This window comes from Bos mutus, chromosome 2 (assembly GCF_027580195.1).
Source record: "Bos mutus isolate GX-2022 chromosome 2, NWIPB_WYAK_1.1, whole genome shotgun sequence".
Taxonomy (NCBI): domain Eukaryota; kingdom Metazoa; phylum Chordata; class Mammalia; order Artiodactyla; family Bovidae; genus Bos; species Bos mutus.
In genome coordinates this window covers 3,631,259-3,651,017 of record NC_091618.1, presented here as the reverse complement: position 1 = coordinate 3,651,017, position 19,759 = coordinate 3,631,259, and the positions used below count along the sequence as shown (strand labels likewise).

Below are 19,759 nucleotides of genomic sequence, written 5' to 3'. Positions count from 1 at the left end.
GGGTACCACCAACAGACATCCTGGGTCTGCTCTGGCCCCAGCCCACTGTTAACAGGCATGCCCAGCCAGTTGCAGGCAGACCATTAAAAAAATGAGCATCATGGCATCTGGTCCCATCATGTCATGGAACTAGATGGGGAAACAATGGAAACAGTGACAGACTTTGCTTTCTTGGGCTCCAAAATCACTGCAGATGGTGACTGCAGCCATGAAATTAAAAGACACTTGCTCCTTGAAAGAAAAGCTATGACCAACCTAGACAGCATATTAAAAAGCAGAGACATTACTTTGCCAACACTAGTCAAAGCTATGGTTTTTCCAGTAATCATGTATGGATGTGAGACTTGGACCATAAAGAAGGCTGAGTACTGAGGAATTGATGCTTTTGAACCGTGGTGTTGGAGAAGACTCTTGAGAGTTCCTTGGACTGCAAGGAGATCCAACCAGTCCATCCTAAAGGAGATCAGTCCTGAATGTTCATTGGAAGGACTGATACTGAAATTCCAATACTTTGGCCACCTGATGCGAAGAGCCAACTTATTAGAAATGACCCTGATGTTGGGAAAGACTGAGGGCAGGAGGAGATGGGGGTGACAGAGGATGAGATGGTTAGATGGCAACACTGACTCAATGGACATGAGTTTGAGCAAGCTCTGGGAGTTGGTGAAGGACAGGAAACCCTGGTGTGCTGAAGTCCATGGGGTTGCAAAGAATCGGACACAACTGAGCGACTGAACAATAACAAAGTCCACTCAGGTAAATCACAACTTGTCAAACTATCTTGTCCTTTAAGAAAATGGATTATGTATCCAGAATCCATCTATGACTACCACCCTGGCCCAAGCTACCACCATCTTGTCCCTGATTACTAACAACGCCCAGGAGTTGGTCTCTCACCTTCCACCCCGACCCCTACAGTCTGCTCAGCTCCACAGGACCGTGGGACTGAGGCTCGCTTCACTGAACCTATCGGAAGCTGTCATATCAGCTGTTCACCTTCTTGAGATGAGATCTAAGTGTGTCCAAAAATACTTCCAGAGACCCGGGCTTGTGCATCAGCCGATCAGGGTGGTTGCTGTTTCCTTAAGCGTTTGAAGACAGGGGCACACAGAGGGGTGTCAGCCAGGGCTGCTGGAAACTGCCCTCATCAGGAAAGGAAAACGTCGAGTTGCCAGTGTGGACACAAAATAAAACACCCAGCTTCACGTTTGTAATGCGAGTGACTGTCCTGTGTGCTGATGAGTGAGTCACCGAGTCTGCTCCTCTTGGACAGCTAACTCCTCCGCAGCGGCCCCCCGCCCTCTCTGCTTCTCTGGTGGAGTTTGGTCGGTTCCGGTTTCAGGGCGAGGGTAAACATGCTCAAAGTCTTAACTTTATCGTGGGGTGTTGTCTTGATGGGACTGAGAAAACAGATATGCCTGTTGTTATTCTCAGAATGATTTCCAAACTAACGCTGAAGCAAAGTGATCTAGTTTTCTTTGCAATTCTGTTTAAGAGTCCTAAAAGTAGATGCACCGACTACATAAAAGGCTCATCTTAAGTATACCCTGAACCACAAAAGGGAATGTGGTTCCATAAAAGGGAACCGTGCACCCTTTTATCTCAACTTATGATGAAACCTTAGTTAAAAAATGTGTAAAGAGAAACTTTTTTTGCATCTTGGGGCAAGGTGGCTTTCTTTGCCATCAGACAAATGGTTGTAGGGTGTGAACAAAAGCAAAGTCTCGTGTGTGGGAGGCCTTGCTTTTGTCATTCCTGGTAGTGAGAGTGATCTAGTCTCGGAAGTTTTGCACTGGAATCAAGCCTTGTTGTATTTTCTTTTTATGGGGTGCTCAGGGGTGGCTGCTGGTCCATGGTCACGCTTACCTCGCCTCTTCAGCAAGACTGCCCTGGATTTGCGGCTGGGGGCTGGGTCCCTGGGTACTTTCAGGGCAGGGACTGTTGTGTCAGAACCACCTGCCATCTGTTGGCGAAAACTTTTTGGATTCTACGGGCTGAGTCACTTCTTTCTCCTGCTGTTCCTTCTGCTGCCAGGATGAATTTACCTACTGGACTTTATCAGGGGATGCGCTGGAGTGGCTTGGCATGCAATACTTTATCCTGTGCAAACTTCAGGTCCCTGATGAGCGATCATCCCAGGGCCAGTGCTAGAAGAGGTGGGGAGGAGGCTCCCCTGAGTTTCAACAAGACAGAGAGAAGACCAGACGCCATCCAGCCTGGCCCTTACTCCAGGGCCCTCCCAGATACCACAACAGCTGTCGCCTTCACCTGCCTGGAGTCCACTGTCTAAGGTGGTTCCACATTTTCTTGCCAATGCTGTCATGCTAGGGTGCCATCGTTGGCCAGCAAGCACGGCACAGGGCGAGCCTTGGGTGATTGTTGGTTAAATGAGTCACTCAGGTCTACCGCAGAAGGGGCCAACTTCAGACCTACCAGGGCCACCAAGAGTTGGGTCCTGGGCTCAGCTCAGCCCATGGGGCCAGGGCATCTGATGGGCAGTACCACCTACAGAGCCAAGAACTCTAAAATTCTGATACAGTCTGTTCTTGACAACCTCAAGAGGAGAGTGAGTACTGGAATGATCTGGGGGAGAAATTCAGAAGTCTCTTTCCATACAAACAAGCTTAATGCTTTGATAGGCTTCCCTGCTGGCGTAGTTGGTAAAGAATCTGCCTGCAATGCAAGAGACCCCCTGCAATGCAGGAGATCAGATTTGATCCCTGGGTTGGGAAGAGCCCCTGTGGAGAAGGAAATGGCAACCAACTCCATTATTCTTGCCTGGGAAATCCCATGGACAGAGGTGCTGCGGGCTACGGTTCATGGGGTTGCAAAGAGTTGGACACGACTTAGTGACTAAACCACCACAGTGCTCTGCTATGAGCTGAGATCAGCAGCTTTGGGAAGGGGAGACATCTGGAGTGCCTGGGAAAGAAGACGTGGAACTCATAGCAGAGCCAAGTGCTTTGCCAAGGAGAAAACTGCAGACCGGGTCCATGCAGCTGTCTGTCCACGAGCCAAGTGTGGTGGCTGAAGTCTTGGGCTGAACTAAGAAGACGCACTTCTCTGCCAACTCATTTTCATGTACATTGACTTTTATTGTTAGCACTGTCCTGTCTTGTCCCCTCTCACACACACACACAAAAAGCCTATTAAGGAGTTTCAAATCTAGCTTTATTAACAGATCCCCCAAAATACTAAAATATTTCTATGCTTTATGCTTTCCAATTTTTTCCCACCACCCCAAAATTCTAAGCTAGTAGCAGCAGCAAATCCCCAAGTGCACAACATTCTAACTCCTTCAAGCATGCTCCATTTCACTGCAGTTTTCTAAAGATTTCCTGCCTGGAGAAATTACCAAGTCCCAGGTGGGTGGGATTTTATTCTTACCACAGAGTAGGTGTGATCTCGTGGGAGGCTCTTCCTCTAGCCTCCGAAATCAGAGGCAGAGTTCTGTGCTCCAGTCCTGGGTGGGAGGCGAAACTCCTGGACTGTGAGTACCAGGCATGAGTTACCTGGCCCCTGGCCCCTCTGCATGGTCAGTGGCCAGCGGATGTGGCCAGTGGCGGGGGCCTGACCAAGGCACTGCCCGCCCTGGCTGACCTTTGCAATCAGAGGAGTGGCTAACCAAAATGGCATTAAGAAATGTTGCAAAACATTCCAAAATAGCCTATTCTAGAATGATCTGGGTGGTGTGGGATGCAGTTTGGGACAAGGCAAGCCTTATTCAGAGAAATGATGCTGGTGTTAATCTCCAGGGCTGCGTTATCGCTTTGCTGGAAGTAACATTTCCAACTGCAGGCCTTATCTATGCATAAGATGCACCTGGTTTTGGTTTGTTTTGCTTTTTTGGCAGCACGTGGGATCTCAGTCCCCTGACCAGGGATTGAACCCACGCTCCCTGCATTGGAAGCCTGGAGTCTTATCTGCTGGACCACCAGAGAAGTCCCGACATGCACTTGCTGCTGTGCTTCTGGAAGTCCTGCCTTCTCTGTGTACCTAGCAAGTGGGGGTGCTTATCAGTACTCAGGGCTTCCTGACAGCAGGGCTCTGGGAGGACAAGTGTTCCCCGCTCTGAATGGTGATTTGGCCATAAAGGGGATCCAGATGCGACATGGGAGCCTTGCTGAGCTCACCACACGAGGAAGCTTTGGCAGATTTCCACGTCAGCACTTCAGAGCTGGAAAAACAAGGCTCGGGGGCCTGCCACACAGCTGCAGGCGTCATGCTGATCGACCAGACACTTACTTGGGCACGTGGTCTCAGCACAGGTGCGGCAAAGCGACGCCAAACCCAGGCGCCCTCTCCCTCCAGGGGATTCTAATTCGGAGAATGTGGCACCTGTGTTATCTCCAGGGCGTTTCTGTGCTTGAAGTTGGGAGACCCTGAAACTGGGGGATAAAACAGAATATCCACACCCAGATCAGCCAAGGGGCCTTTCCTACAAACTTGTGCAGACTTGTGGGTTTTTGTGTCGTTTAAAAACAAACAATACCACCACTGACAAATGCCAAGGATGTCAGATGCTGCTGGCTTTTCTCAGTTTTGGGGAAATTTTGTGCACAGAGAGCAGCTACCCAAAATTGTAAACCTGGTCAGACTCTGTTAAAAATATTAAGTGGCTCCTGGCTACTCGCTGCTTATGGAAGGGATTTATTTTCCAGCTCTTGGGCTCTCTCGGAAATGTTGATGTGCTGGGGGATCTGTATTAGCAAAAGACCTATTCTTTCCCCTGAAACCACCTCATACGAACGGTAATCCCCGAGAACTCAAGCCACCCAAGCCTGGCAGAGGGGCTGCTCCCCAAACAAGGTCAACTGCCTGTTTCTTAAAGATGCCTGCAAGAAACGCAAATGCCAGTGCAGTACTTCCTCAACCCTGGTTATTTAACAGGCCAGAATCCTCTCTGGGAAGTGTTTAATCCTGCATCAAATACAGAAAGGCGAACCACTGGCTTCAAGCGAATGCAAGTTCATTGTAAAGGCAACCAGGTGCTCCAGGAAGGACCTGAGCAGCAAAGGAGGCCTGGGCACAGCTCTTCAGGGAACAGCCTTGGTCACTTGCCAGTTCACTCCAGCGATGGAGAGAACTGAACAACAGGAAGAGAATCTTCTTAACGCATTTGGTGCGTGTGTAGATTTCATGGCTCCGAAGAAGATGCTTGGAGGGCGGGCATCCCAGGAGCTGCAGGTGCACCAGGTCCATATGGCACTTGGAAGCAAGCTGCTGGGGAGGCTATGGCACCCATGCACGCGCCTCGCTGAGACACCCAGGACCCCGGTTCGATGGCTGTGGACTCAGGACCAACCTTCCCCCTCTTCCTGGGAGATGCCCAGCACCGACTTGTTGGGGATTCCACAGTCCTGCAGAGACTTGCTGAGGTCAGAGAAACGTCTCCTGGGCACGCCCATCGTTTCAATGCTGCAGTGTCGGTAGGCAGCCTTGTTCTCGTGTTCGGCCACGGCCACGACGGTCTGCAAGGCATCAGCTGGCCGGAAGTGGCGGACGAACCTTCGGCCTGAGGGTGAGCGGATGGCGAGCAGCAGTCTTGGCTCTTGATCTGATGGCTCTTCCAGGTCTCCGGCCCTGGAGGAGGTCTGTCTCTCGGTCCGCACGAGGACTCTCCTCTCTGGGGAACAGGTTTGAGCCTGGGGATCTTTTTCACCCATCTTCATGGTGCAGGCCTCCTCCTGGGAAAGAACCTGGGCGCTGCTGAGCTGCAGGGAGCCGGCCTTCTTAGCGACAGTCTCCAGGGCGCCCTCCTCCAGGGTCCTCCTGTTGATGGAAGGGAGGACTGGGTATTTATTGAGGGAAGAGGATGCCCCAAAGGGCGCCTGCTGCAGCAGCTCCGGGATCTCGCCGGGGGCTCCCTGATCTGGGGATCCGGGGGTGCAGGCTCCGGGTTTCTGGCTGCTCGGCGACTCGCAGGGAATTGCTGGAGGTAGAGAAGCTGGGGCACGGCCAGAACACCCCTCCGTGCCCAGGCGCTTGTGCAGTCTTGGCCGAGTACGTCCCTTGGCGGACTTGGGCCTCGTGACATGCATGTTTAGTGAGTCTGGCTGCCAAGGGAAGCTGTCGGTCGCCGTGCTGCCAACAGGGCTACATTCAGGGGGGGCTATATTCACAGGGGCTTCGGTGGCCATGGCTTCTCAACAGCCCTAAGGAAGCAGGAGAAAAGAGAAGGCCATGGGTTAAATGTTCTGGGACTCTGGACCTGAGCCGTCCCACTCCCCAGGGGCCAGAATAATGACCAGCCACAGTGGGGGCAGGGGGAGGGGTGGTACAGAGCAGCTTCTCTCTAGAAGCTGCAATTCATTCATTCATTCATTCACTCCAGGCATTGGAAGGTATCAGCGAACCCAAGTCCCTGCAACTCAAAATATTATAGTGAGAAGAGACTGGTGTTAAACCCACAGCAAATAGATCTTTTGAAAGAGCAACAACTGCTATGACAAAAATAAAAGTACTGCACCAGAGAGAGCCTGGGCTTCCCTGGTAGCTCAGTGGTGAAGAAACCGCTCGGGATGCAGGAGACTGCCTACGACGCAGGAGCGCTTAGCTGCTCAGTCATGTCTGACTCTCCCAACCCCATGGACTGTAGCTGGCCAGGCTCCTCTGTCCATGGGATTCTCCAGGCAAGAATACTGGAGTGGGTTGCCATGCCCTCCTCCAGGGGATCTTTCCAACCCAGGGATAGAACCCAGGTCTCCCACATTGCAGGTGGATTCTTGACTAGAAGTCTGAGCCACCAGGGGTTCCCTTTGTTCCAAAGAGGGCAAGGAATCCTGTTCGGTTGCCCAGCCAGGAAACCACGCTCAGCTTCACTTAAGACTTGAAAGCTAGACCCACAAGCGGTGTGCACTCCTTACAGAGGAGGGGCCCAGTCCTCACTGGGGAAGAGCCCCTCTCTGCCACCCCGGTTTTCCCTCCATCCTTTCCTCCCTCTTTTCCCATCTCCTCAGAGCTTCTTTTCATTCAACCTTGTGTGGCTCGGTGCACGTCACTTCATGCAATGACCCTCTGCTGCCCCCAGTCACCAGGCTAGGGGAGGAGAGGAGACCCCATTGCTGGTCCACTCACTGGCCAGAACTCAGGGAGGATTCGGCTTCCAGACCGGGGTCGGCAGTCCCTTTCCATAAATGGCTGGAGAGTAAATATTTTTGGCTCTGTGGGCCACAGTCTGTCGCAGCTACTCATCTCTGCCTGTGTAGTGTGAAAGCCACCATCGACAGTGTGGAAATGAACGGGTGTGGCTTTGCTCCAAGAGAACTGCCTTTATGGACACTGGCATTTGAATTTCGTATCGTTTTCATGTGGCACGGAAGAATCTTCTCTTTTTCTCAACCATTAAACACGGTTGTTAGCTCGTGCTTAGCTGCTCAGTCGTGTCCGACTCTGTGCAACCCCACGGACTGCAGGCTCGTCGTGCTCCTCTGTCCATGGGGATTCTCCAGGTGAGAGTACTGGAGTGGGCTGCCATGCCCTCCTCCAGGGGATCTTCTCGACCCAGAATAAACTCAGGTCTCCCGTGTTGCAAGCAGATTTTTTACTGTCTGAGCCACCAGGGAAGCCCTGTTAGCTCATGAGCCACACAAAGTGTGGGGACTCTCTCTGGTGGTCCAGTGATTACGAATCCACCTTGCAACGCAGGGGACGTGGGTTTCATCCCTGCTTGGGGAACTAAGATTCCACATGCCATGGAGCAACTAAGCCTGCATGCTGCAACCAGAGTCTGTGCACCGCATCAAAGATCCCACGTGATGCAACCGAGACCAGACACAGCTAGATAAGTAAACAAACAAACAAAACAGAAAGGAAGAGTGAAGCCCCAAGGCCATCAAGCCAGCCTGAGAAACAGAACCCAGGTCCGTAATACCCAGTTCTCAAGGACCAAGCTTGGCCTCTCCCCCACCACCGATCACGTTCTGTTTCTTTGGTAGCTGTTGACATTTCTGGTACATTGCTTTCTTCATCTATAGGAGTAGCTGCGTGACCTTGAAAACATTATGTAACTAGCTCTAAACCTTAGTCTCTTTGTCTGCAACAGGAGGACAGTAATATGAGGCAGAGTAGGTAAGGCCGTAAAAACCAGACTTGTAAAGGCTTCGGCTTTCCTGCTTTTGGTTTCCTGTTTGTTTAGTGCTTTCAATTATTTAAGGTCCCAAAGTCTTACCAGCTGCCTCAGAGTTCTTCTCCAGGGGGTCCTGCGGTGGGTCCCCTCCCAGTCACCTCTCACTAGCTGGGTGACTCACGGGACGCATGTCTACCCCCTCACTGCTCAGAAATGCCAGAAGGTGGACTCCAACGAGCTACTGCATATGCAACTGTCTCCAAAAAAGTGTTCTCATGTGTCCCTTCTTCTCCCACATTTTATTTATTTATTTGTGGCCACACCACAAGGTGTGTGGGATCCTAGTTCTCTGAGCACAGATCGAACCTGGGCCCTAAGCAGTGAAAGCACATGTCCTAACCGCTGGGCCACCAGGGAGTCCTCCCAGTCCCACACTTTAATCATATACTTACTTCTCACTGACTTACTCCAAGCTGCCTTCATCACACAACCCTGAGTGATTCAACTCAAGCCTCTTAGTTCTGCACCCCAGTATTCCCATTCTGTGCATATTACTATCACTGCCTAATTTGAGGGTGTCTGGCCTTCCTCGCTACTAAAACCACAGCTAAAACAAACACGCAACATTCCTATGTATTCCTGAAGTCCTACTCAGCTCAAAGTCTGCTCTGTCTTAACTGCAAGGCCCTTGTGTGTACTCCACTCTGCTCACAGCCTGAGCCTTTCCACACTCCCAAGTTCCCACTTCGTCTTTCACACTCAATCTGGCTGCTGGGGAGTTTGGGAGCCTTCTCGGCATTAAAAAAAAAAAAAAATGCCTGCCCAACTCCTTGTTAATTTAATCTATTTTCTGATCAACTGTGAAGAATGTGGGGTTATTTCCCCTTCAATTTTAAAGCCTTTCACTTGTAATTAAGCAGCTCTGCAGCTGAACTCAGGGCGGCACGGGAAGGTCAGAACTGCCCAACTGTTCTGCCAAAGAGAAGCTCAACTGGGAAGCCGACTCCCCCTCTCTGCCCACCCTCCCCCACTCAAGGAAGGGCTATTAATTCGCCACAGCTTCTACAGAATTATCACAGACTTGGCTTCTAACTCCCACACATGCCTGGGGAAGGTTTAACTGTCAGTAAGTTTGGTAACTTAGAAACCTCTTCCTTAACAACTTTGATGGGGAAAGTCATGTGTTCTCGCAGGCTCTCTGCTGGATTATTTTTAACAGTAAAACTTGACTGTGTGCATGCACTTTCTATACCTTTTGGTGCTATATAATTATCCATGTTCAGGGGGTGTCATAGTCAAGACACCCTGGTCATAAGATAACATGACTTTGAGCTATCTCAGAGGGAAAAAAATCCTCAATTATGACTAATTCCTCTAAGCCCACTCATGGTTATTTAGAGATTAACACCTCCTTCAGGTAAAAGCGTTCCATCGAACCTGCTTTCATAACCCTCTGCCTCCTCGCGAGTGCAGGGACCATCTGCTACGTGGAGGGAACACCAGCTCTCCCCAGCTTCCCCGCAGGGAGAGGGGAGGTGGGGGAGACAGGTGTCTGGGGACCTGGGCCAGCGGTGCCTTTAGAGTCTCACCTTGGGTCTCACACTCTACCTGGGAGGCTTCTGCCACAGCCGTCGTCAACCCTGCTCAGCTCAGCTCACCACCTCTGGGCCTGGCACACTTTCAACCACAAAGTGATTTTTGACAGGATCTAGGCGTAGGCTTCCGTCAAGCTGCCAGCTGAATAGGCAAGTGGCCTGTTTACTTAAAACATAATAGCTGTACCCAGAGGCCTGCTAGGAGTCAGAAAACAAACATTGATAACTGTTCCCAAGGAACCGCCAAAGGACAGGTGCCCATTTCTTAGGATTAATTACCAAATCAGCTGGAAAGAAGGAGAATTTGTACTGGAGAAGCTAAAGTCATATTCCTGCTTCCCAAAGGTTCCGACCTCCCCCTAGCAGGTCAAACCACCCTATATCACTCACAACCCAAATCTAAGCCTACGATAAATGCAATAAAATAATAAGCACCCACATACCATCTGCTGGTATATACCAAGAATACATACATTTGTTTTGAATTGGTCTTCTAAAAATGTTTATCAGTTAATACTCTCCCCTGCCAATTCCCACCCCTCCTTGTGAAGATTTCAGGATGAAAACACTCAGAAGAATCAGGAGAGGACAGTTGGCCTGAAAATGAGAACACTTTGGTATCATTCCCAGTTCTGCCCGGGACTAATGATTAGAATACACTGTCCTGTGCAGAGAGCCACGTTCAAAAGCGGGGAGTGGAGAAACCGGACCACAGGGCCACCAAGTGATCAAAGGTTTGGAAAAGGAATTGGGGATGATTCCAACAGCAGTGAGGAGCAGGGATCAGGGGTTGGTGGAGCGGAAGAGCTCAACTCTTTCCCAAGTACAGGCAGCTCCAGAAGGAAGCTAGCTTGGGCAGCAGGAGCAATGTGGGAGGAGGGGCAAGAAAGAGCCTCTAGAAAGTGCCAGTTGACTTGGGTGAAAGAGCACTGGTCTGGGGGAGGCTCAGAGCGGGTTCCGGCCTCTGCCCGTGTCACAGGACGTCCGCCTGTCCCTCAGTCTGCGTCCGGTCTGTACTGCCCAGCCAGGAGGACATGGCCCAACGGTTTCCAAGGCCCCTCGGCTTCAGCAGAGCCCGGGAACCGTCCCATTCTGGCAACGGTGAGCTCTGGCCAGCTGGGCTGGCTTTGCCCCTGGGGAGTAGCCCCTTCCCTCCTGGAACCCCAGCCTGTCTCCCGGGGTTCGCCCCTGGGCCCTGCTCTGGGGAGGCCTTCCCCGGGGTCGGGGGATGGACGAGCCCTCCGGGGCTCGAGTCTGGCCCCTCCAGGCCCCCGGGGAGGCAGAAGACAGCCCCTGGGGCCCGCCCAGCGGCCCAGCCGGCCGCGCTCACCTCCCCGCGCGGCTCCATCTGCTGTAGGCGGCAGGGCCCAGCCCGCGGGTAAACAGCCTGGGTCTCCCGGGCAACCACGCGGGTGGGCGGCCACGTGCTTCCGGTCTGACCGGCCAGAGGGGGTGGGGAGGGGCTGGGTGCGGTAGCGGTGAGGGGTTGGGACCCGTGCCTGGCCTCCCCTGTCTCCTCTCCTCACGTGGCTTGCCGGGCTGCTCATCTCCTAGGGGGAGAGGGCACCAGGGGAGAGGAGCCCTGGCCTGGGGCTGGGAGCGGCCTCCTGCCTGCCTCAAACCCTTTTTGTGAGAAGTGGCTCAGGCCTTGACCCACCTCAGTGTCCCGGGTTTTCAGATGAAGCTGCTGAACTGGCTGATTCTTGGGAACCCGCAATCCCAGCCGCTGTTGTAAGGGCATCTGTTTGGGTCTGGTACCCCTTGTCCGCCTGATGTATGTGCCTTATCTCAGTGCCGCCCTGCCAACACCTGCCTCTTGACCTCCTTTCCCCATCAGCCTGCCACTCCCAGGCCACATCCAAAACCCTCCTGTAACTACATCTGCAGCCGGCTGACCCTCCTGACCACTCCTTCAGCTTTGGTTAACTCCAGCCACTTCTACCACGCTTGTCTTCCAAGACCTCCCAGAGGCCTGTTGATGGCCTTTTCTGCTTTCTCCCCATCACCCTGCGTCTTCCCTACCCTGTCGAATCCCAGCTCCGTTGCTTCAGCTGTTCCCTCGCCAGAGTCCGTGCCCCGTCCTGTGGTCTTTCCATCACTCCCACCAGATGAAATCCCAGCCAGTCCACCCACACCAAGGTCCTGAAGAAATCCTGACAGGCGGTGATGTCATGGACATATGCAGTCTCCAACCTCAACTGGACCCTCAGCCTTAACACAGAAATCCTTCCAGCTCGGTTTTGACTCCTTTCTTCCCACTGGCTGTTTCAAACCTTGCCCTCCTGGAATCTCTCACCTCTCCCCATTCCTCCGCCTGCTCAGAAGGTAACCTTTCTCCCTCTTCAGAGAGAAAATAGAAGCCGTCAGATGGAAGCTTCCTCAGCTCTCTGCCCTCAGAGCCGCAGACTCGCCTACTTCTGTCTCCTTGCTTTTCTCTCTCCCTCTGGTTCCAGTGAGAGGGGACCCGTCCTCTGATTCTAAGACCAACGGCTGCTCCAGGGCTGCCCTGAAGCCTGCCCCCTGTCCGCGGGTCCCCACCGGTCCGCAGCTTCACCACACTCCAGTCCTTCGCTTCTGCTGTATCCTTTGCCTGGAACGTTCTTCGCCACTCTCCACAACCCTTCATCCCCTTCCTTTGCCTCATGCCCACCTAGCCTTCAAATCCCAACTTAATAGATGAAAGTGTTCTTCCAAGATGGAACTAAGGGAGCCTCAGAAGGCATCCTCCCTGGACTCTTTAGTCTGCCAGGCCCTGTTCTAGACTCTTGAAATTCCAAAGGAATGACTAGCGACTGTATCATCCGAGGACTTGGTAGCTCAGACAGTAAAGAATCTGTTCGCAATGCAGGTGACCTGGGTTCGATCCCAGAGTTGGGAAGATCCCCTGGAGGAGGGCGTGGCAACCCACTCCAGTATTCTTGCCTGGGGAATTCCATGGACAGAGGAATGTGGTGGGTTACAAGCCACAGGGGCACAAGGAGTCGGATACAACTGAGCAACTAACACTTTCACACAGATTATTAGAAGATATTATTAGGAGACATTCAAGAGCCGTATATCATCAGAAGAAGGAGTTCAGATTCACTGTGCAGTCTGATGGCGATACATTTGCTGCTGTGGCTAGCTCGGATATGTGGACCCAGGACTCTAATGGAGCACGGCCCCGACCCTCCAGCAAGGTGTTCACACTTGGCTGAGAAGACAAGTCGCACAGCCATAAGGAGTTACAAATCAGATCCTTCTCAGCACAGTCTGAGTCAAGGCTGGAAGAGCAGCGCAGGCCGGACGTGATTATGAGCCAAGTGACTGGCAGGGACCGGAAGTTCTCTGGGAGCCTGGGGAAGGTGGGGGGTTGTTTCAGTAGAGGTGTCTCGTCCCATCTCAGAAAAGAAGCACCTGATCTGTGGGAGCAGCTGGAGAGGGGCCTGGGCTGGGTAGGCTTCCTGCGCGGGTCACCCCTTCACCCGCCCTGCACACGCAGGGAGGCATCTAAGGACCCACGAGGGTGCAGAAGGTGGAGGTTTCTGGAGCCGATGGTTCTGCAGCTCTGTGCTGCTGGCTTGCTTCTTGTAAATGATTCTGTCAGAAAATATCTAAGCCAGGCTCTTCAGCCCTTCAACGCCCACCCCAAAAAAGATGAAAGTGGATTCTTCATCAGCTATTTTAATATCACCTAAGGATTATGCAATCCTTTGGAAAATCAAATTGGCTTCTCACCCTGTTTGTGTGTGTGTGAGTGAGTGTGTTTGTGGGTGTGGATGTGTCCCCGTGTGGGCGCACAGGGAAACCGTGCTTATGCCCGGGGTCTGTTTCATCTTTAGCGGCCTGTGCCTTTTGCTCGCAGGGGCCGTGGAATGCACAGCTCTGGTGGGGGAGGCTGCAGGGAAGGGAAGCAGGGGAGGCCGGCCAACCAGTTGCTGTGTCTGCCTGCTTTTTAAAGAGAAGGCTGACTCTGTGCTTTTGTCTCACCTCCTTCTTTGAAGAGGATGTCTTTAAAGGATGAACCCTGCAATGCCGGGTCTCTGGCACACATAACAAAGTGGATTCTCAGTAAACATGGCCACGGATCACTGCCCGGTGGGTTTGCATGTGGACTCACCTCCTTTCCAGCCCTGGGTCTCTCTGCTCCCCAGCCCTCTTCCTGGGCTCCAGCCAGCTTGTTCCCCAAATGCACCCTCAGCTTTTTCATCTTCAGGGTCTTCATGCTTGCCTGCCCTGACACTGGTCCCTTCCTTGAAGTTAATCCAAATTCACTGACCCTTCGAGACTCTTCTTAAAAATCACCACTTTCTTAAAGCCTTTCCTGACCATACCTGCCCCCCCCACGCCATCCTGTGCTTTCTCTAATCCCTTTCAGTCCAGTGGAACATGCCAAAGATGGCACCGTGGACTTTACTAGGTCAGCTCCTCTGATCTTCATCACTCTCCTCCTTACCAATGTAGTTGCAAAAAACAATTGAGCCTCAGAGCCCCCCAAGTTAACGATTGGCAGAGCAGTGTTAGAACCCCAGTTTGGCTGATTCTGAAGCCCATTGTGTACCCTGCAGCCTCATCTCCCCCCCTGGCATTCCCACCTGGCACTTGCCCTGTACCCGCCTCTTGTGCTGGAAGAGAGGTGGCAGGCGTGACCTCTGGGATCAAGGCTTGAGTCTGAATTCCAGCCACCAGCTAGGTGGCTAGCTGGCCACCTTGGGTAAATGCTTTAACTTCTCTGGACCTCAGTTTCACATCCTAGAGTGGAGATGATAAGAATAGGATTGCTGTGAGGCTGAAATGAGATAATGCGTGTAAAGGTCTTAGCACAGTGCACAGTGTATGGCAAGCAGTAAATGCTCGGTGAGGGTTAAGTCCATTGCCCTGTGGTTCTCGTCTCACAGGGCACCTCCCCTTCAGTCGGTTATGAGCTCCCTGTGGGCAGGAAGTTGCCTGTGTCTGTGTCCCCTGCTTTGTGGTAGGCGTGTAGCAAATGGGAATTAGAGTAACGGCAGTGGTCATGTTGATTGCACAAGCTGACTTTTCTATGAGAGATCCTGCAAGTTGCCCATTGGTACCCCCACTGAGGGTATGTGGCTTGAAGTGGAAATAGCCTCTCCCAGGGCTGGGCTGAAGGCAGGAGCTTCGGTTCCTTAGCAGCTTGTTCCCAGAGACCAATTGGCCTTTTCATTTGTTTGTTTTTCAAGTAGAGACTTGTGGATTTTGGTGTCTGTGCCCCCGTGTCCCACTCTGTCTGTCCTCAATCTCATTAGACATGTCTGTTGAGATCACAGATAGCCTTGAAGCAGAAGGTCCACTGGGTGGGTCTTCTGGTAAAGAGGCCAAGAGACTGGCACAGTCAGTCGTGCCTCCCGATGAATCAGCTTCCTGAGGGCACTGCAAGAGAAGTTTCTAGAGAATGAAATTTGCCCCTTGAAGCACTGCTGCTGTTTTTTTTTTTAATATTATTTCTGCCATATGGTTGGAAAATATCCAAAAATATATCGCCTGCTTCTCAGTGTCCTTCAGCAAAGCATACCAGACATGGTAACTCACCTTGGCTACTGTTGACCAAGTGCTTTTACCATCGGGAGCTTGCTGAGTCTTGCCGGCAGTCCGTGGGGGGCCAGATTATTGTCTCCGCCCCACAGATGAAGACGCCGAGGCTCGGGGAGCTTCAGTGGCTCTGCCAAGAAGTGGCCGACTCTGCACAATGCAATGTCTTCCTGGGGCTTGGAAGACATTAACTACACCCCAGGTGAGACACTGTTGACGTGACTGCAGCCATCTGCCCCGCGCTCACAGCCCCAGGTTCACGGGCTCGGTCAGTTATCCTTTTAATCACTCCTCTCTCTCCCTTGCCTCCTGCTAAGAGCAGCCACTGCTTGTCATGCCTGTCCTACTTCTGAGTCTGAGAAAAAGAGGCTGATTCTCTTGCTTGAATTTTGTCTGCCGTAAGAGCCTTGTGCCGTGTGCTTGGATGCTCAGGGTTGTCAGTTTTGTTTTCTCAGCTGTGTTTTGGATACTTAGAGGGCTTGGCTCAGTGACCCACGGGTGAGCAAGAGAACTGCTAAGGGGGTTCTAGGTGCTGAGATTGGAGTCAGACACACCTGGGGACTTCCCTGATGGTCAGATGCAGGGGCCATGGGGTCGATCCCTGGCTGGGGAACTAAGAGCCCATGAGCCTCGTGATGTGGCAAACAAAACCAAAACAAAGTAGACTCAGACACACCTGGATTAAGCCCTGGCTCTGTCAGTTTGCAGGGCAACACACCTAACCTCTGCCAGTCTCTATCCCATTGTCCGTGAACTGCAGTTGATCATGTGTGCCAGGCTTGGCCTCATTCTGGTCCTCCATGGTTGTAGCTTTGCTTTTATTTATGAGACTTGAAGCATGGTAGGACTCGGACCATTCATTCATTCGATCCAGTATTGATTACTGCACATCTCTCCACGTCTAGTTTTCTTTATCAGAAAAACAAAGAGAATGACAGTACTTATCTAGCTGAGGACTAGATACGAGTACTTAATGTTTAAATACATGTGAAGTGCTCAGAATTGTGCCACGTAGAAAGTCAACGTGATACACGTGAGCCGTATTTTTTAGTGCTAGTCAGTGCCCGGCACAGGGCTAGCTGGACTCCAGGTGAACAGCATAATGGTGACCCTTACGGACCTTGCAGTCTCCTTCCTCCTTCTGTTCTCCATGGGGAGAAAAAACCGAGCAATGTTTTATCACTGCCCACGGAAGATGAATTGATGGGTTTGAGAGAGTCGCTCTTAGGGACCCGCCTACTCCCTCCGTCTCCCCCTTCATCAAGTCTCTGTGCCTCTGATCCTGTGCCCTTGGCTTTGGTTCAAATCCCCCGTAAATGATTAGTCAAAGGGAGAGGACCACGTCTGTCTTGCCTAAGTTGTAGCTGTGGAGGTCAGTGTCTGTGGAAAAGCTCTGTAGCCTCCAGAAGGCCTCACGGACAAGAGGTCTAGGCAGGGGCGCCAAGCGAGGGGGAAGGAACACGGATTTGGAGTTGGGACCATGGGCTTGTCCTGCACGCCGCCCCCACCCCCAACTTGGTAAGCCGCATGGATCTGTTTCAGGTCATGTCTCCTCTCTGAGTTGGTTTCTCAACTCTCAAGTGAAGAAATGATAGGTCCTACCTGGAACGGTTGCAGTGAGGAGTAAACAGATGCAGAAAACAAATTTGAGGTCATTCACTTCAGTTCAGTTCAGTCGCTCAGTCGTGTCCGACTCTTTGCGACCCCATGAATCACAGCTCGCCAGGCCTCCCTGTCCATCACCAACTCCCGGAGTTCACTCAGACTCACGTCCATCGAGTCAGTGATGCCATCCAGCCATCTCATCCTCTGTTGTCCCCTTCTCCTCCTGACCCCAATCCCTCCCAGCATCAGAGTCTTTTCCAATGAGTCAACTCTTCACATGAGGTGGCCAAAGTACTGGAGTTTCAGCTTCAGCATCATTCCTTCCAAAGAAATCCCAGGGCTGATCTCCTTCAGAATGGACTGGTTGGATCTCCTTGCAGTCCAAGGGACTCTCAAGAGTCTTCTCCAACACCACAGTTCAAAAGCATCAATTCTTCGGCGCTCAGCCTTCTTCACAGTCCAACTCTCACATCCATACACGACCACAGGAAAAACCATAGCCTTGACTAGATGAACCTTTGTTGGCAAAGTAATGTCTCTGCTTTTGAAAATGCTATCTAGGTTGGTCATAACTTTCCTTCCAAGGAGTAAGCGTCTTTTAATTTCATGGCTTCAGTCACCACCTGTAGTGATTTTGGAGCCCAGAAAAATAAAGTCTGACACTATTTCCACTGTTTCCCCGTCTATTTCCCATGAAGTGATGGGACCAGATGCCATGATCTTTGTTTTCTGAATGTTGAGCTTTAAGCCAACTTTTTCACTCTCCTCTTTCACTTTCATCAAGAGGCTTTTTAGTTCCTCTTCACTTTCTGCCATAAGGTGTCATCTGCATATCTGAGGTTATTGATACTTCTCCCGGCAATCTTGATTCCAGCTTGTGTTTCTTCCAGTCCAGCGTTTCTCATGATGTACTCTGCATATAAGTTAAATAAACAGGGTGACAATATACAGCCTTGACGAACTCCTTTTCCTATTTGGAACCAGTCTGTTGTTCCATGTCCAGTTCTAACTGTTGCTTCCTGACCTGCATACAAATTTCTCAAGAGGCAGATCAGGTGGTCTGGTATTCTCATCTCTTTCAGAATTTTCCACAGTTTATTGTAATCCACACAGTCAAAGTCTTTGGCATAGTCAATAAAGCGTAAATAGATGTTTTTCTGGAACTCTCTTGCTTTTTCCATGATCCAGCGGATGTTGGCAATTTGATCTCTGGTTCCTCTGCCTTTTCTAAAACCAGCTTGAACATCAGGAAGTTCACGGTTCACATATTGCTAAAGCCTGGCTTGGAGAATTTTGAGCCTTACTTTACTAGCGTGTGAGATGAGTGCAATTGTGCAGTAGTTTGAGCGTTCTTTGGCATTGCCTTTCTTTGGGATCAGAATGAAAACTGACCTTTTCCAGTCCTGTGGCCACTGCTGAGTTTTCCAAATTTGCTGGCATATTGAGTGCAGCACTTTCACAGCATCATCTTTCAGGATTTGGAATAGCTCAACTGGAACATTCAAGGCCCCCCTAAATGCCTCCTTCCTTTTGGAGTTGAGTCCAGGGCTCCTTTCTCTGAGGTCAAAGGCATTTATTTACTCAGCCACTAGAGGGCACACACATCACTCTCCTAGACTGGCCTCCCTGGACCCAGGCTCAGGTGGAGGGGTGCAGCCCCGGGAGGCTCCCTGGAGACAACACCTGTGCAAAAGTGGATGCCACAGAGTTGGGGAGCAGGAGAAGCTGACACCTGGAGGCAGCTGCTGAGGCCACAGGTGGTCCCCCAGGGCGCTCAGGGCCTGGGCTGTCCTTTGGAGATGTCCGGAAGGAGACAATAGGGCCGCCCTTTATTTATTTTTTTATTCAAGTATAGTTGACATACAGTATCATGTTAATTTCAGGAGTATACCGTAGTGGCTGATGAAACACGCTGTGCAATGGTGACCATGATAAGTCTGTTAACCATCTGTCACCACACAAAATTATCACAGTAGTATTAACTATAGTCCTTATGCTGTGTATTACATCCCCGTGACATTTGATAACTGGAAATCCATGTCTCTTAATGCCCTCACCTCTTCGCCCAACCCTCCACCTCCCTTCCCTGTGGAAACCACCTGTTTGTTCTCTGTATCTGTGACTCTGTTTCTGTTTTATTTGCTCATTTGTTTTGTTTTTCAGATACCACATTTGGTGGAATCATATGGTATTTGTCTTCGTCTGTATGACATTTCCCTTGGCCTAATGTCCTCTAGGCCCATCCATGTTGTTGCAAATGGCAAACAATTTAGTTGATTCTGGAGAAGGAAATGGCACCCCACTCCAGTATTCTCTCTTGGAAAACCCTATGGACAGAGGAGCCTGGAGGGCCTCAGTCCATAGGGTTGCAAAGAGTTGGACATGACTTAGCAACTGAACAACAATATTTCATTACATATACATGTTAAGGAATGCTTAGGTTGCTTCATATCTTGGCTATAGTGAATAATGCTGCACTGATTATAAAGCTCATATGTGTTTCTGTTTTCTTTGGATAACTATGCAGAAGTGGAATAGTTGGATTGTATGGTAGTGATGCAAGGAGACCCAACCAGTCTATCCTAGAGGAAATCAGTCCTGAATATTGATTAGAAGGACTGATGCTGAAGCTGTAACTCCAGCACTTTGGCCACCTGATGTGAAGAACTGACTCATTGGAAAAGACCCTGATGGTGGGAAAGATTGAAGGCGGGAGGAAAAGGGGACGACAGAGGATGAGATGGTTGGATGGCATCAGCGACTCAATGGACATGAGTTTGAGTAAACTCCGGGAGTCCGTGATGGACAGGGAAGCTTGGCGTGCTGCAGTCCATAGGTTCACAAAGAGTCAGACACGACTGAGACTGAATCTCATTTGAGATTCAGATTGAGATTGATTGAGATTGAGAAATGACTGAACTGACCTGAACTGATGGTAGTTCTGTTTTTAAAATTCTGAGAA

The 19,759-nt window shown here is 51.1% G+C and overlaps 2 protein-coding genes across 9 annotated transcripts in view; one reads left to right on the top strand and one right to left on the bottom strand.

Moving 5' to 3' along the window:
* Window positions 1–3,149: 3,149 nt before the first annotated feature.
* UBXN10 (UBX domain protein 10) lies at window positions 3,150–11,469 on the bottom strand. Of its 5 annotated transcripts, none has more exons than XM_070382263.1 (2): window positions 11,321–11,469; window positions 3,150–6,155 (listed from the first exon to the last, which is right to left on the bottom strand). In XM_070382263.1, exon 2 carries the CDS (start codon window positions 6,138–6,140, stop codon window positions 5,295–5,297), a length of 846 nt encoding a protein of 281 aa, XP_070238364.1. In that variant the 5' UTR covers window positions 6,141–6,155; window positions 11,321–11,469; the 3' UTR covers window positions 3,150–5,294. The 5 variants fall into 5 exon arrangements, with proteins under 5 accessions (XP_070238364.1, XP_070238357.1, XP_070238346.1 ...); XM_070382256.1 differs by lacking the exon at window positions 11,321–11,469 and adding an exon at window positions 10,994–11,096; XM_070382245.1 differs by lacking the exon at window positions 11,321–11,469 and adding an exon at window positions 9,677–9,803.
* Window positions 10,617–19,759, top strand: part of PLA2G2C (phospholipase A2 group IIC) — a 27,531-nt gene continuing 18,388 nt past the window's right edge. The window contains exon 1 of one of the 4 annotated variants that reach the window (XM_014481280.2): window positions 10,617–10,764. The gene's annotated coding sequence lies outside the window, so the exon portion shown is untranslated. Of the gene's footprint in view, window positions 10,765–15,144; window positions 15,461–19,759 lie in introns of those variants that run through there. The other 3 variants (XM_070382275.1, XM_070382294.1, XM_070382284.1) reach the window with 3 other exon arrangements.

Excerpts from the sequence above, each read along its gene's own strand:
- UBXN10 (XM_070382263.1), bottom strand. The coding sequence starts at position 6,140 with ATGGCCACCGAAGCCCCTGTGAATATAGCCCCCCCTGAATGTAGCCCT.